The sequence below is a fragment of the Ovis aries genome, chromosome 19 (assembly GCF_016772045.2).
Source record: "Ovis aries strain OAR_USU_Benz2616 breed Rambouillet chromosome 19, ARS-UI_Ramb_v3.0, whole genome shotgun sequence".
Lineage (NCBI taxonomy): Eukaryota > Metazoa > Chordata > Mammalia > Artiodactyla > Bovidae > Ovis > Ovis aries.
This window is the reverse complement of record NC_056072.1, coordinates 52,901,126-52,918,205: the sequence shown is the minus strand read 5'-3', so window position 1 is coordinate 52,918,205 and position 17,080 is coordinate 52,901,126. Positions and strand designations below refer to the sequence as shown.

The 17,080-nt window shown below is 39.5% G+C and overlaps 1 protein-coding gene across 2 annotated transcripts in view; it reads right to left on the bottom strand.

Moving 5' to 3' along the window:
• Positions 1–17,080, bottom strand: part of LRRC2 (leucine rich repeat containing 2) — a 37,488-nt gene that overhangs the window by 2,854 nt on the left and 17,554 nt on the right. For both annotated transcript variants that reach the window (XM_027957731.2, XM_027957732.2), the window contains exons 4-8: positions 13,487–13,643; positions 8,321–8,457; positions 6,563–6,708; positions 4,808–4,963; positions 2,170–2,306 (exon numbers count right to left, since the gene is read on the bottom strand). In XM_027957731.2, coding sequence (XP_027813532.1) covers positions 2,170–2,306; positions 4,808–4,963; positions 6,563–6,708; positions 8,321–8,457; positions 13,487–13,643 — 733 coding nt within the window. The remainder of the gene's footprint in view (positions 1–2,169; positions 2,307–4,807; positions 4,964–6,562; positions 6,709–8,320; positions 8,458–13,486; positions 13,644–17,080) is intronic.

Here is a 17,080-nt window from a genome sequence, read left to right as displayed (position 1 = left end):
ATGTGGGATCTTAGTTCCCTAACCAGGGATTGAACCCTCACCCCCTGCATTGGAAGGCAGTCTTAACCACTGGGCTGCCAAGGAAGGCCACTAAATCTATCTTCTCCTTACAGTGATGAACTCTCTCACTCAGACATTAGTCTGAAAGGGAAGGAGAGAAAAGAGAGAAGACAGCACGATGAAGAAGAAGGAAACTTAAAAAAATTCAAAGCATATGTCCAACCACATCTAGGTTGATCAATTAAGAAATCACCATTTTCGTAGGTCAAACACAGCTGAACATTGGCAATATCATTTAGTTCAACCTAATATGAATATATGAAGGTTGTGTGAGCGTGAGCGTGCATGCTCAGTTGCTCATTCATGTTTGACTCTTCGTGACCCTATGGACTGCAGCCCACCAGGCTCCTCTGTCCATGAGCTATCCCTGGGAAGAATCCTGGAGTGGGTTGCCATTTCCTCCTCCAGGGGATCTTTCCAACCCAGGGATTCGAACCCACATCTTCTGCATCTCCTGCATTGCAGGCAGATTCTTTTACCACTGAGCCCCCAGGAAGCCCATAAGAAGAATAGAATTATGATAATTATTTAGAAATAAACAAATGCATTCAAAATCTATTATCACTGAAGTTAACTTTTAAAATCAAACCATTTTTATTCCTGGCCACATAGATGGAAAGATTAATACCTATTTTCTTTAATCCATTCTTACATTTCTATATAATAGCAGTATAACAGAATTATGAACTAACAAATAAAATACAAGAAAGTTTTCTGTAAGAGGAAAATTATACAACCCTAAGATAAATTTTGACAAAATAAATGGTTCTGATATTTCAGTTTCATGTTTAATATAAATTTCTGATTTATTTCATAACACTTCAGGATTCAGGATTAAGGATGGACAAACACATGAGAGGTAACTGTATAGAACTTCTCTTATTTTAACTGGAAAAATTTTACTTTGCCAATAAATGGTATTTTTCATTAATATCGTGAGATAGCTGAATATCTGAATGTGACTTATCATCTTCAGATACCTACTAACAAGGGAGCAGTAAGCTCACACGTATAATACTTTCTGAGAGTGACTGAGGGAACCCGTCCCCAAGTGCTTGTCTTCAGAGTCACGGGGCCAGGGCTACATCCTCCCTAAATTCACATGCATAACATCTTTCATTCAGGTCTGTACCCAGCTTACAAAAAAAAAAAAAAGAGAGAGAGAACTGGAAAAATTAAGAGATAACTTGTGGGCACCCACACTCAGAAAAGGAAAAAAAAAGAAAAGAGGCAGCAAAAAAGGAGAACAAAGACTAACTGATGCCTTTCCTTGAGTCTATGTTTCTGAAAAGAGGAAGGCGTTCTTAGGCTTCTGGAACACTTTGGAAACAGCCACTGGGAAAAGCACTTCCGCCCTTTCCTGAGGTGCTGTGACTGCCCTGTTCCTCTGTGTCATTTAGTTAAGCGAAACCAATACTAAACACATCTACTTACTAATCTGCCAGGTGGCACTAGTGGTAAAGAACCAGCCTGCTAGTGGAAATGTAAGGGATGTGGGTTCGATCCCTGGGTTAGGAAGATCCTCTGGAAGAGGGCATGGCAACCCACTCTAGTATTCTTGCCTGGAGAATCCCCATGGGCAGAGGAGCCTGGAGGGCTGCAGGACGTAGGGTCGCAGAAGAGTCGGACACGACTGCGACTCACCATACACACACTAATCTGTCATTTTGTTTTTTCCTTTTGTGATATTCTACAGGTGTACTTTGATTTATATACGAGATGACTTTTTAAAAAGTTAAATGTAAATGGATTTTGACTTGGAAACCTCTGTCCTATTAATTAAAATACTATTTTATCAATATCATTTCATTACGATCCCACAGAAAGTTAGGAATGCAACCTTCACATTTTAAGTATGTTTCCCAGCTTCTCTGTCACATGGTTGAGGAGGTATTAAGCAGGCTAACACAGTAGGAAATTTCGATTATTTAACAAAAGAAAAGGTATCTCTCTCTTTCTCTTTTTTGGTAAGCAGAAAATAATCTACAAAGTAACCTGACCCTAACCGATCAAGTTTTCTTTAGTTTGGCTTACAGCAATAAATGTGTTGCATGAGTGATTGGAATTTTATACACTCATGTTAAACAATTTTAAATATGAATAACCTACCTCTTTCTTTAAGATCTTCAATATAGGCTTTCATAAATTCTTTATCAAAATGTTGGCGATCTCGTTCACTCTCCATCATTTCATCACCATCTTGACACTGGGTATTCTCAAGAGGATTGTCCATAAGACTTACAAATCTATTCAAGAGAATATGGAAAATACCACCACTTTCACCTGTGTATTTGTAATTGTGCAAAAATCTCAGAAGTCAACTTTTGTGGCACTAAATCCCAATTTCTCACTTCTTCTTGGAAGTCACAGCTGACCACATAACAGTGTCACCGGTGGAATTTCACTGTTCAGTAATCCAGTAGGATTACTGGATTCAGTTTACACCAGACTGTGCAGAAGCTTGTTGGGAAAATGAGAGGTACTTAGCCACAGACAGAGGACAGTGGGCATGAGGTGAACAATAACACTTAACCTCTCCATCAGATATGATGCCTTACTATGTTTGATATTACTCCCAGTTAGTGACAGCAAACTCTTAAAATGTTGTGGCTATGTTGAAAAGGACTCAGATGAAATCCCCATCAAAGAAATATTTAAAGTACGGACTACTGTGACAAAAAAAAAAAAAAAAAAGAAGCTAAAGGAGACAAGCCAAAATGGCATTTGACCTAATTTCTTCACAATTTTGAAAGATCTTTTGATGTAAAAGATTCTACAAATATATCTATTCAAAATAGGAAATCTTTCAAACAGTCTTTGGTTGCAATTGTAGGCCCTAAGTCTTAGGGAATTTAGTCTGTTGTCTTTGGTTTGTAGAAGAGATGTTACATATCTATATTACAAATATACATATATGTGTATATATATGATATCAGCCACATAGCTGCTAGCTTCATATATATATACATCCCAGTTAATTTTCCTTTTAACTTTATTTCATAGCTAAATATGGGGAAAGCAAAAAGGCTTTACTTCTTATATACATAGATCCATTTAACTTTTCATTTGCAATTTCTTTCATTGAATTTTTATCACTTTTTTAATCCAAAAATAAGACATATAACTATATTTTATCATCCTTCATTTTTTAGCAAAGTAATCACTGTACATATCTTAAAATTTGAATAGCACAATGATACTTTTTTATGTAAAGCAGCCCTACCCCTTCGCTCCTCTCCCATCTCAAAGAAATTTGTCATTGGTCAATCACTGTTTTTACTGAATCTATTTGGAATTATCTTTTACCATGGAAAAATACTTTAATGTACTTTTATAATACTTTAATGTATCCTCCCCTTATATTCAATTCCCTCTATATCCCCAATTTTTATCTATACTTTTATTTTTTCAACATTTTATTATGCAACTTTTTCAAACATTCAGCAAAGTTGAAAATGTTACAATGAACACCCCTGGGCCCACTCCTAGGTTCCACATTTAACATTTTACTGTACTTGCTTTATCACATACCCATCCACCAATCAACCCACTCCTCTAGCCACCCATCAAGCCACCTGATTTTTTGAAGCATTTCAAAGCACATCACAGACATCGTGTAGTTTTACATTGTCAATGTCAACACCATCCACGTTCTGTAACCACATTTAACTTTTCTATCTTTTTTGCAGTTTGATTCTAGAATTGAAAACCAGTTTATAACATTTATATGTTTGTGACAATTATCTGGTAAGTCTTACAGACACCTTCGTATTTTGAAACTGAGACAGCAAAATGTTGTCTGGGCATCTTTATATGCAGACAGTGTTTGCCCAGTGGACAGCCCCGCTGTGGCTGACCACTAAAGGAGCAAATCAGTTCCCTGGGGAATCTCCAAACACAAAAGTCCAGGGTCATTCCCTCAGGGCCTCCCTAAAGCAAACCTCACACTTTCGATCAGTGGGCTGAGTGATCTGCCCAGTGAAATCAAGGAAGAGATCTGGAAGGCAGGGGATCACCCGTTTGTATGAAGCTTTCCTCTTGCTCCTTCTGTTTTTAGCACCATGACTCAGCCTATACCTTCCATACCTGGAATCCTACTACCACGCATCTTTGGAGTCCTCCAGGATATGGCTCGTCTCTCGGTTTGCCCTCTGAGCTTCAGCCTATTTCATCCCATTTCCATCAGTCACCAGTGTGCCTCAGCTGAGTATCTCCCAGAAATGTATTGGGACCTCTCATTCTGTGAGGGCCTTAGCTGCTTCTTTCATCATTGTGGGTCTATACATTTTTTTCCCCTCATTTTAGTGGGGTCTCAAGATGGACAGGTGTTAAATATATCATCATGTATCTATCATTGTTATCATCATTAACTTGGCAATTCTCATTCATTTTATAGCTTCCTTCCTATATTTAATTTGTGGCTTAATCCAGATTCCTTTTTATATGTTACTTATGATTTTATATGTATTTATCTATGTGTGTGTGTGTGTGTGTGTGTATTTGTGCCCTGGGCACATATCCTTCTGTGCCTTCAGCCAGCAGGTAGCATTTATCCAGAAATCCTTTGAGCTATACCTCCCCATGCCATTGGCCAAAGACTTCAAAATTCCATATGAAAGCACCAGAATTTCTTGTTCTCAGAGTAGGAGAACCATTGAACACGGTTCCTGAGACGGAGGCCCAGGTTCCAGGGGCTCCTCGCTCTTACCTTGTGTCTGAATGGGTCTCTACTGGGCCATCTACTCACTTTAAAGGTGTGGAGGAGTCACAGAGGGCTGTTGGGAGCTCCACCAAGTGGTCCCCACTGACGACTAACAAGGTGAGCTTCTTTAGGTTAAGCAAGGCATAAGGAAGGTAGGTGAGCTTGTTCTTGTACAAGAGAAAGGTCTTCAGTCCTTCTAGCCTAAGAAGACGTGAAAGGGATTAGAACTCAAGGACTTAGCCTCACAGCCAAGAAAAGTGAATTACAGATAAATTCTAGTAGGAAATCCCTACTTAGTTTATTTTTTATATATGACCCTTATAAGAATAAACTGGCTACACGATTTAAATAAAGCTATACTGGGTGACACGGTTTGGGGTTTTTGTTTTTTAAGTTTTTACTGAATTAATTGGCAATGGAAGATACAGATATAGCAGCAGGATAAGCCAATTACACAATATATAGTAGGCCATGATGGAACTTATAAAATCAGTGTATCTGCCATTCTATCTAGTATCTGCTCTGTTCCCATAGGTAGATATGGGAAAGAAATCATATCAGAGCTATAGTGAGAATAAACATATTTTGGTCAAATATTTCCTCTTGCGAGAATACAGTTACTATTCTCTCATCATACTTTAACTTTAAAATATAAATAAACCTGCAGAATGAGAAGGAAATGAGCAAAATATGGTCCAAATATGTTATTCTGTTTTCCATTTTCTTCTAGCTCAATGCCTACCTCTCTAGCTTTTTATTTCACTCATCTGCAAAATTTTGACTGATCCTACAAAATATTTCACAAAGTTCCCCTTGTGTATCAAACTGAAACAGTTCCCACTTAGTCTCATAAACCAGGAAAGCATTCATATATATCACATGTCCCAGGAGTAGAGAAAGGTCATGAGATGGCATTCAGGACCAAGCAATTTTCAGTTCCTGTGTCCCAACAGCTTACTATGCTACGTTATGAAGAACACTATGGAGTCCAGGAGGCCAGAAAAATTGTTTCATTCACACTTAAACTCAGCCCACTTCCTGGGCCTGCCATACGGAAGCCTAGTAATATTGGCTGATTGAATAAATGAATGAATCTATCTTACATGACTCTGTATAATAGTTAATTTTTTTAAAATGAAATAGCTACAAAGAGAGAATTTGAAAACCTTACTAAGCATATCAATTTTGTTTGAAATATTATGTATAATAAAGCAATAAATGAAACTGATAAAAAATATCCTGATAGCCTATATAGAATGATATGTTTCTATTCCATACATAATGAATTTACTTTTCTACTCCTGGGAAGTAAGGGAAAGCTAAACTTCCATTCTACTGAGGACTAAAGTAAAACAAAGATGTGTTCATATATATGTGTGTGTGTATATATTGTGTTTAAACTGTATATCTATATATACATATATATATACAGTTGACCCTTGAACAGCATAGGTCTGAACTGCGTGAATCCGCTCATGTGCAAATATTTTTCAACAGTAAATATTACAGTATTGCATGGGCCTGTGGTTGGTTGAATGTGCAGATGCAGAGGAACCCTTGGTACAGAGACCAACAAGAAATTATATGCAGATTAAGTCCCTCATTGTTCAAGCGTCAGCTGTACATGTATCTGTACGATGTAGACTGACAACTGTCTTACTCTATAAAGAACCAAACTAATTTCTCAGAACCAAGAAACTCTGGAAAATCAGCTGATCTTGGAAAACACTCATGTGTTGGGCATGTTTAAAATGTCAGTGACTAGTTCATGTACCGCACCTCCAGAATGCAAGCAGCTACCTGTCTATGTCTTGCGGCAGGTCACTCAGGTTATTGTTGCTGATATCCAACCACTGCAAATTAGACATCCGCAGGACGCAGATCGGGACGCTGGCAAACTTGTTTGCTGAGATATCTACGAATGAAACTTGCTTCAAATTACTTAACTAGGAAGGAATAACAGAATATTCTAATTACTTTTTAATTTTTTAAGTTATTTTTAAAAATTTTTATTGGGGTAGCATTGACTTATTACAATGTTGTGTCTAATTAGTTTTTAACAGTGGCAATTAATTTTAGATTGACATCTCTTCCCATATATGAACATATGCAAAACAGATAAATATAGTATATATTCTGAACACCTACTGTGTGTTGTTCACTGTGCTACCTTCTAGGGGTGATAAGACGAATAGCGCATAATGGCTGCCCTTGAGGTGTTTATATTTTCATAAATGAGCAAGGCAAATTTATGTAGTAAGAACTAGCGCGAAGAAGTTTCCAATTTGCAACACTCAGTAACACAGAGAAAGGAGTGAGGTGAGAGTCAGGGGTCCAGAAAGAGTCACAGAGAATAGAGTGTTTGAATTGGGTCCTGAGGTTCCTTGACAGGCAGAAAGGTTGGGGAGGAAACTCAGGTGAGGAACAGCATGTACAAAGCCAGAGAAGACAAAGTGTAAGCCTCAAAGAGTCATGCGACCTAGCGAAGCCTGTCTCAATGGGTTTTGGCAAATCTTCAGGAGACTCACACTTGAATTGGTAAAGAGACATGGCAAAGGATCAGAAATCTCCACTGTTATTCAGGAGGGCACGCCCAACAGGACTTATTCATGGAGTGGACATGGGGCATGGGAGCAAGAGAGGTCAAAGGTGAGTTGGCTTGCTGCCAGCCTGCACATCTCGGAGAGGACTGGGCCTCTCTGTAAAGATGGGAGGACTGGGGAACAAGAAGCTTGTGGGAGAATCTTGAGCCCTGACTGTGCCCCCTCACCAGGACCATCCCTCAGCATGTCCCAGGTCACACAGGTGCTAAGAGTGGAAGCAGCCACTCCCTCTCACCCAGAAGTTTCCAGGAAAGAAGAAGAATATGCCTTCCAGGACTAGACAGAGTCAGTGGCCAGGGCCTTGTCAGAGCCTCACCAGCGACACTATTTTTAGCCTATTCATTAGCAGCAGGATTTGTGAGATCCTTATTGCTCTTCAAGCACAAGAAGCTTGTTGAGTTTTATTTAGCAACAAAAACTGTTGACTTTCATCTGTTCTGTTTTATCAGAAAATAATTTAAAATCATTTCCCCAATGAATACAGATGAAAAAGAAACAAATGGATATTTTTAAATTAATGGACTTCTCGAATCATATCTCTGGACTGTTTTACTTATCTGCATTTAAATTTTAAAAATTTTATCCACTTTATTGATTTCCATTTGTTTCCAATTATTTTCTCCATTATGGGTAAACAAGTTGGGATCTGCATTATGGACATCAGGCATCACATATTAAATAGACATTAAATAAAAATACCTTGCATGAAAATAGGATTTATTTTGCCTAGTTTTCTTTTGATAGCAGCTCTGAAATTAAATTTGGGTTGTAGCCAAGTATAAGCACATTTCTAAAGACTTTATATTAGCTGGTTTAGGCTGATTAAAATGTCATGAAAATGTGACTTAAGTAAAGATGGATTTTATCTTCTAAAACTTTTTTCCCATATTATAGACCATTCCATGTCATAAACCAAGTAAAAGTGAATCACCATGCAAAAATGTTTCTTTCTTACTTCAAAAGGGAGCTCGGTTAATTCTAGATTTCCAGAACAATCCAGTTTCTCTAGATTTTCACAGTCTCCCAGTTCTGGAGGAATGCTCTTCAGACGGTTGAAACTCACATTGAGTTCCTTGAGGTTCTTCAAACAACCTGTTATCAGAAAAAATCAACAGGCATGGTTGCATGTTCATTAAGGTCTTTTAAGGACAAAAAGCAAAACGAAGATGTAAAACATTTGTATAAATGATGGTGGCGAAGGCATGAAACATAATTTTGTGTTTGTTTCCTAAGCACTCTGATTAAATGTCTGCTCATCTTTTATCTTGAGCATTTTGGTCATAGATCAGAGCATTTTTTGCTTGTTTTTTATCTATTTAATCCTTTGTGAAACTATAGGCAAGGGGGATGTGGGGGATTTTTCCTCCACATAAACTGAGTCAGGGCCCAAAACCCACAGAGTGCAAACCTCTCTGAAATCATATGATGAAGTAACAGGCAGTGGCTTTGCAGTGGTCCAGTTTCTAGGGGCAGACTCTGATTGGAGGCAAGCTAAGTACTGAAATACACACAAAGCTCAATGTACACTGTAAATGACTTCAACAAGGAGACTGTTCATAGGCTGCATGGAATTCATTTATCTTTTGCTTCATATTTGCATTTATTAATTATGACATATTGTGCTTCCTAAATAATACGTGTGCTTTTAAAAAGCCTAAATCCCTTTCTCAGGCAGGAAGCGAACACACTAAGAATATTAGGCAATAACAGATTGATGGAGAAACACCACATCCCACTTCTGTCTTGATTGACTGAACATATGACCAGTTTCAAATCAGAAACCAGAACAAGAGTAAATATATTTAATATTCCAAAAATCATGTCACACATGCTCTCAAGCATTACTTTAACATTCTTAATCTAATTTTAAAAGTTAGAAAACCAAAAGTATTGTTTACTTTTGCAGAGCAGGCACTCAAAATACAAAATTTCTTGCCATTTTATAACTGAGAAAGGGAAACAAACAAAGACAGTATATTGGCAGTAGGGCCACTTCTGAGTCCATTTTTGTGGTCTCACTGTTAGAAGATGATGATGATGTTGTGAAAATCAGTGGCCCTTCTAACTTACCCACCTGGTATACACTGCAACTGTAACCTTACAATCAGGTTTTGGTGTCAATATAGCAGGACAGATTCAGGGGCTAATATAAGACTGTTTCTCTTATGGGGAGGGCTGGGGAGCGTGTGATCAGATTAACGCTCTCCACAGGCCCAGCTTCTGTAAGACAGGGTCACACTGCACAAACCTTCTTTAGTTTAAATAAGGAAAGTTAAGATTGGCACAGATAGTGTGAATGTTCTAAGTTGTCTAGTCTCCAGATTCAGGAGAGTAAATTTGTCTATTAAAGAGTTACCTGATCTGGTTGGTGGAGCCCTTTGCTCCAGTACATTAAGGACACATTTATACCAACCGTACATGCATTGATCGCAAGGGGATGCAAAGAGAAGATGAGGTAACTGGAGAGAAAACTGTATATAAGTTCCTTCCAGCTAGTGCAGAGAAAAAGTAGTAGCTTTGGAAAGTCTATCTCAGATATAACATTTTAATAATTTACAGACATAAAGAAATTGTATGTGTTTGTATTCACATTGTTGTTCTCCTTGCCACATTTTCATGATGCCTGATCTCATTATACAAACACTACTTTTCCTCTCTCAACAAATAAGAACTTGGCATTATTCATCTGAGATGAACCCAGTAGTCCCCATCAGAGAGAGTGAACAGCATTGTCATCAAGCACCATGAGCCACCTGAAGTCCCAGGAAAAAACAGTTTTTCTGTGTGACAAGGGTCCCAAGTCACAAAAACCAAAATAAAACCTTTAAGGCACTGCTATGGTCTGAAAATGCATATGTTGAAATCTTAATGCCCCAAAGTGATGTTATTATTAGTAGGTGGGGTCTTTGGGAGCTAATTACAGTTGGGTAAGATCATGAGGGTGGAGGTCCATGAGGGATCAATGGTCTTGTAGAAAAGATCCCACAGAGCTCCCTGGCCCCTTCTACCACATGAGGATTCAGGAAGAAGTGTGCAACCCAGGAAAAGGCCCTCCGTCCACCATGCTGGCACTCCAATCTCAGACTCCAGAACTGTGAGCAAAAAAAATTATTTTTTTTATAAACCATCCAGTGTTTTTTTAAAGCAGTCTGAATGGACTAAGACAGGCATCATAGCTCCAGCATATTATATTTCTAAATAGCTAATGAGTCTATCCTTTCCTGCAATGTTCCAGGATCTTTTCCAGCTGAAATGAAATCTCCCTACTTATATAGCCCATCCTCCCAGGGCCCTCAGACTTAATTGCCAGTGAGCAAAATATAATCCAATTGGGGTACAATTTGTTGTCCAGAGGCTTCTAGCTTCTAGAGCCCAAAGAAAGCATTAAGGGATTTACATACTTTAAATTAGTTGAGTAAACAGTTTTAAACGATTTCAATAATTAGCTATTTTAAACCCATTTAATGATAATTCCTCAGAGTTAAGAGGACCACTGTCATGTTTAATTCCTTGATGTCAGATGTCAGAAATAATTGTCCTGATAATGAGAAACAGGATACCCCTTTTGGTGACCACTTCCCCTCGCCCACTCTGCTCAGACAATGCTCAGTTATTCTCTAAAACAGCTCTGTAAGAGATCCAGTTCCACCTCCTTTACAAAAGATAGCCATTCAACACAAAAAAGCTACAAAACAAAAAAACAAGAACAAAACAGAAAAACACACAACCCTTCACTCCTCTTCCTGGCCTATCACATTCTGTTGATTTTTTTTTTTTAATTTATCTCTAGTGTGTAAGGAGTTATACCTACTCCACCAGGAAGAGACCATGTCTTGAATTAGTATATGTTTAGTTCTTTTCAGCACATTTGGAATGATTTGTCCTAAATGTCCACAATAGTTGTGTTTGAAAAGAAGATATATTCCAAATACTCCAAGTTAATAACTCAACTAGCATCTAAGAAGCAAGCAAGCAACAGAAAATAACTCCCTAGAAAAAAACAAGGGCTAGTTACATCGCCTAAATGATTCCAAGACTCTCTTTTTATTATTTGACCCTTACTTTTCTTATGAATGCCCTATGTAATGATAAAAATTTTATACTTATCCATCACAAGAATCTGATATATTTCTCAGCCACATGAGGAGAATTTTTGTGACTCTGCCGAAGTCACAGGTATATTTGGCTGAATTATATTCAGTTGACTTGTGAGTGAAGTGAAGTCGCTCAGTCATGCCCGACTCTTTGAGACCCCATGGATAGTAGCCTGCACCAAGCTCCCCCACCCATGGGATTTCCAAGGCAAGAGTACTGGAATGGGTTACCATTTCCTTCTCCAGGGAATCTTCCCAACCCAGGGATAAAACCCGGGTCTCTCACATTGTAGATAGACGCTTTACCATCTGAGCCAGACTCTAAGTTACAAGTTGGATAAGGTATTTATGTATGACTTATATCCAGAATAGAATGTGTAAAGTTTCTGAGATTTCTTTCCCCTCCCCTCCCACAGTGTTTTTGACATGCAAAAACACTCAACTAGGGAATTTTAAAGGTGGCAAATATTATTAAAAAATCGCCTAGTCTGACCCCTTATCCTACAAAGGAGGATACTAAGATGCAAAAAAATGAAAGTATTTGCCCAAGTTACTCAGACTAGAATTGTGTCTTCAGAATCTTAGATCTAATATCCAATAACTTAGTTTAAAGGTAAAATATTTAAAGAACAAGTTAAATAAAGCATACCATAATCATCACTCAGCCATTAGGGAGAATGAGGAAGGATAGGATATTCTGATATTGAAAAATAACATTTGTGTAAAGATAACAATGATGATGATGATGAGGGTGGTGAAGTGAGTCACTTAGTCGGTCGTGTCTGACTCTTTGTGACCCCATGGACTATACAGTTCACAGAATTCTCCAAGCCAGAATACTGGAGTGGGTAGCCATTCCCTTCTCCAGGGGATCCTCCCAATCCAGGGATGGAACCTAGGTCTCCTGTATTGCAGGCGGATTCTTTAACAGCTGAGCCACCAGGGAAGCCCGATGATAGTGGTGGTGGCTGGCAAATGTTGAGGGTTTATCTGCTGTAAATGCTTTCTTTGTATTAACTACTTAATCCTTACAACAACCTCAAGAAGTAGATATTATTATTATCACCATTTTACAAACAGAGAAACTGAAAACCAGTGAGTGACCTGCCTAAGGTGACCTTTCAGTAAGTGAAAGACCCAGTCAGCCTGACCCTAGAGTCCATCCCCATCTTCAAGGTATGATAAGGGAAAAGAAGGCTTAGGCTGGAGAACACGGTGTAAGCTCTTCTACGTAAGTATGTTTAGCGTGCATATACGTTAACATAAGCATACATATAAATATATTTAATGGGCATATATTTTAACATATATTTATAAATATGGCTACAATGTAAAGCTCTAGAAGAACATTGGATATGTGTATAATTTTGATACCAGGAAATAATTCTTGCTGAGAGAGTTGACTTTACATTTTACGTCTTTCTAGAATGTTTAATTATTTTGCCCTGCTCATGACAGAGGTTTACGGGGATGATATGTCTCCAGAAAGACTTGAGTGTCTTAGAAGAATCATAACGACTATGTGCCCAGAACAGCCATGTGCTTCACACACGAGAGAAAGAGAAGCAGTGACGATCGTTATCATGGACTTCACTTACCGTGAAGCGAGTGAACAACGGAATGATTGAAAATAAAGAATCTGGCCCAAAATAAAACCATAAGCTAAACTAAGCTCATCAATGGACTCATATGTGGCAGCAATATATTCAATCTTATATTTATAATAAATACACTATTGCATGCTTGTATTTCTAAAGCTAAAAGAAAAAAAAACCAAAAAGTTTCTAAACACAGCACTGCTCACTCATGAGACTTGCCATTTCTAAGGAAGTGGCAGATGTCAGCACTGCTGAGTTACGCAGGGAGATCCTGGCATCACCACCAGAGGGGACCCGTGAACCAGCAGCTCTGGAGAGACATGAAACAGCCCCGCCCAGCGACGTCCTGGGGCAGCGGCAGAAGGAAGAGTTCTCCGTGTCACCTGCTTCCCAGACAAGGGGCCGGAAGGTTCCAGCTGAGGAACATACCAATTTCAGCTGGAAGACGGGAGATCTGGTTTTTTGGCAGATCCAGAATCCTCATGGCTTGAAACAGTTCGATATACTTAGGAATGATTTGAATCAGAGTATTGCTGATGTGCCATTCTTTCAGATGCGTCTGCTCCTTCAAAGAATCGGGGAACTCCTAGAATAGAAGGAAAGGAAAGGAAAGGAACCCACCGGTCAGAACTAGCTCCTCACCGTGTAGGAGTTCAGAAGCAGAATGCATGAAGCCAAGGAAAACATACACTTGTTCCAAAACCCAGAGGAGAGTGAGCGCGGGTGACAGCATTCACCTAAACTGACTTAGCAAGCGTGAACGCACGCCAGCTCTGCAGCCATTCCAAAGAGAAAGCAAGATGCTGTGGCTGTCAGTAACTCCCCAGTAGCAGATGAGCCATGAATTCATATTATTAAAATCAAGTGCTGGGTGGACATTGACAACCAGGCTCCCACCCCAAGCCACATACAAATTATTTATTTACAACATACGGATTTAACATCGTCTAAAAATAAAATCTGGCCACACCTTGGATTTTAAAATGTGTGCTCCATTTCCCTTCCTCTGTACTACTAATAGTTGCTTTTTAAAATATTTGATAAAGACTTAATATTTGCTGTGCCAAATTTCTAAATACTTTTATGAATATTTAACAGGATAAGAGCTGAGAAGGACAGTGGGGAGACCTGGATGCTGAGCCACATCTCAAGGGCACACCTTTTCTGGCCCTCACTTCTGAAGTGACACAGAGCAACTCAGCTGTATCCAGGATCTTCCCTGCCTCAAGTATTCTGGGATAAAATCGTAAAGGTACTGAGAAATGCCTTAGACCTTAGAGGGGCTATTTGGCCAGCTGAAGAATTTCAGTTCATGGGCTTACAAGCCCCGACTTCAACAAAGTGTGCTGAGCATTGAGAGACATGCATGTCCCCTGACCTTACAGAGCTGACCACAGCGTACCATCAGCAAAGCGGGGCAGGAATGTACAGGGGAGAGGTGGGGCGGGGTGGAGGCAGCAATCAGAGGGTCCACAGTGACCCTTTGCTTGGTATCTGTACTTGCAATGGGCTTTAGGATCACTGCTATTGAATATGTGGATTAAGCTTGTAACTTACAGAAGTCCTTTCATCTTTAATATGCTTTCACATAACAGTGCAAGATAGGCAAAGTGGGCATGATTCAGGCCCATTAAGAAGAAAACTGAGGGCTTCCCTGGTAGCTCAGTGGTAAGGAATCTGTCTGCCAATACAAGAGACAAGGGGATCGATCCCTGATCCAGGAAGATCCCACATGACGTGCAGCAACTAAGCCCACGCACCACCACTACTGAGCCTGTGCTCCAGAGCCCGGAAGCCATGGCCACTGAAGCCCGCGCACCCCAGAGCCCACACTCTGCAACAAGAGAAGCCACTGCAACGAGAAGCCCATGCACCGCAACCGGAGAGCAGCCCCTGCTCACCGTGCCTAGAAAAGAGCCCGAGGCCCAGAGAGATGTTGTGGGGAGGGAGGTGGGAGGGGGTTCATGTTTGGGAACGCATGTAAGAATTAAAGATTTTAAAATTTAAAAAATAAAAAAATTAAAAATAAATAAATAAATAAATAAAAACAGATTAAAAAAATAAATAAAGACAATTAAAAAAATAAAATAAAATAAAATAAAAAAAGAAAAGAGCCCGAGGAGCAGTGAGGACTCCGCACAGCCAAAACAGTAATTAATTATTAAAAATAAATCAAAGAGGAACACTGAAATCCAAAGACATTTAAATGGGTTACTTAGGGAACGTTCCAGCTACGTAGTTTCAGGAACTAGGACAAAATGAAAATGCAGGCCCCTTCTAAAAATTATTAAGAATTTCAAGACGGAGATGGCAGAGCATTAAATCAAGCCCGGGGCCCTTCCCAGCACAGGGCCCTGCGTGACTGACCCCAGCACCCAGGCCTGGCAAATCCATCTCAGCACCTCCTCATCCTGATCCAAATGCCACCCACCCCAGACCAGACGGTTTCCTTCTGCAGCTCGGACAAGACAGGAGCTGGGGCATCAGGGAGCTGACCCCAGGTCATAACAATGTTCTCTTTCTTGAAGTTTCAATGGTCAAGTGCCTCATAAATAACTTCTCTCATATTGCTCTTCCAATAACAGCACGCTTGCAAAAGTTACAATGCCTTCTAAAATTATATCCATAACCATTTTTAATAACATGGGAAAAATCTTAAGATAGCACATTAAATAAAAATAAAAGGAACAGGGCAAAGATGGCAGGTTGAACACACACATATACTTTTGCTCCTCTCTATGAAAAAAGACAGTAAAAGAATTCCTTTTTGAAAGCATAAACCTTACAAGAGGGCAAAGAGAAAGAGAACAGAGGCAGTAGCAACAAAGTCTTAGTAGCTAGAAAGCTGAAAGATGGTAACCCAGCGCCTCCTGACCTGCTTAGTCTTAGGTCAGCAGCAGGAACAAAAAGACACAACCTGAACTTCTTAGGGACCTAACAGCAACAGAAGATATTAAGAGGTGGCAATAATACACAGAAGAACTGTACAAAAAGATCTTCATGACCCGGATAATCACAATGTTGTGATCACTCACCTAGAGCCAGACATCCTGGAATGTGAAGTCAAGTGGGCCTTAGGAAGCATCACTACGACCAAAGCTAGTGGAGATGATGGAATTTCAGTTGAGCTATTTCAAATCCAGAAAGATGATGCTGTGAAAGTGCTGCACTCAATATGCCGGCAAATTTGGAAGACTCAGCAGTGGCCACAGGACTGGAAAAGGTCAGTTTTCATTCCAATCCCAAAGAAAGGCAATGCCAAAGAATGCTGAAACTACTGCACAATTGCACTCATCTCACACGCTAGTAAAGTAATGCTCAAAATTCTCCAAGCCAGGCTTCAGCAATACGTGAACTGTGAATTTCCAGATGTTCAAGCTGGTTTTAGAAAAGGCAGAAGAACCAGAGATCAAATTGCCAACATCTGCTGGATCATGGAAAAGCAAGAGAGTTCCAGAAAAACGTCGATTTCTGCTTTATTGACTATGCCAAAGCCTTTGACTATGTGGATCACAATAAACTGTGGAAAATTCTGAAAGAGATGGGAATACAGACCACCTGACCTGCCTCTTGAGAAATCTGTATGCAGGTCAGGAAGCAATAGTTAGAACTGGACATGGAACAACACACTGGTTCCAAATTGGAAAGAGTAAGTGAAGGCTATATATTGTCACCCTGCTTATTTAACTTATATGCAGAGTACATCATGAGAAACGCTGGACTGGAAGAAGCACAAGCTGGAATCAAGATTGCCGGGAGAAATATCAATAACCTCAGATATGCAGATGACACCACCCTTATGGCAGAAAGTAAAGAGGAACTAAAAAGCCTCTTGATGAAAGTGAAAGAAGAGAGTGAAAAAGTTGGCTTAAAGTTCAACATTCAGAAAACGAAGATCATGGCATCTGGTCCCATCACTTCATGGGAAATAGATGGGGAAACAGTAGAAACAGTGTCAGACTTTATTTTTTGGGGCTCCAAAATCACTGCAGATGGTGACTGCAGCCATGAAATTAAAAGATG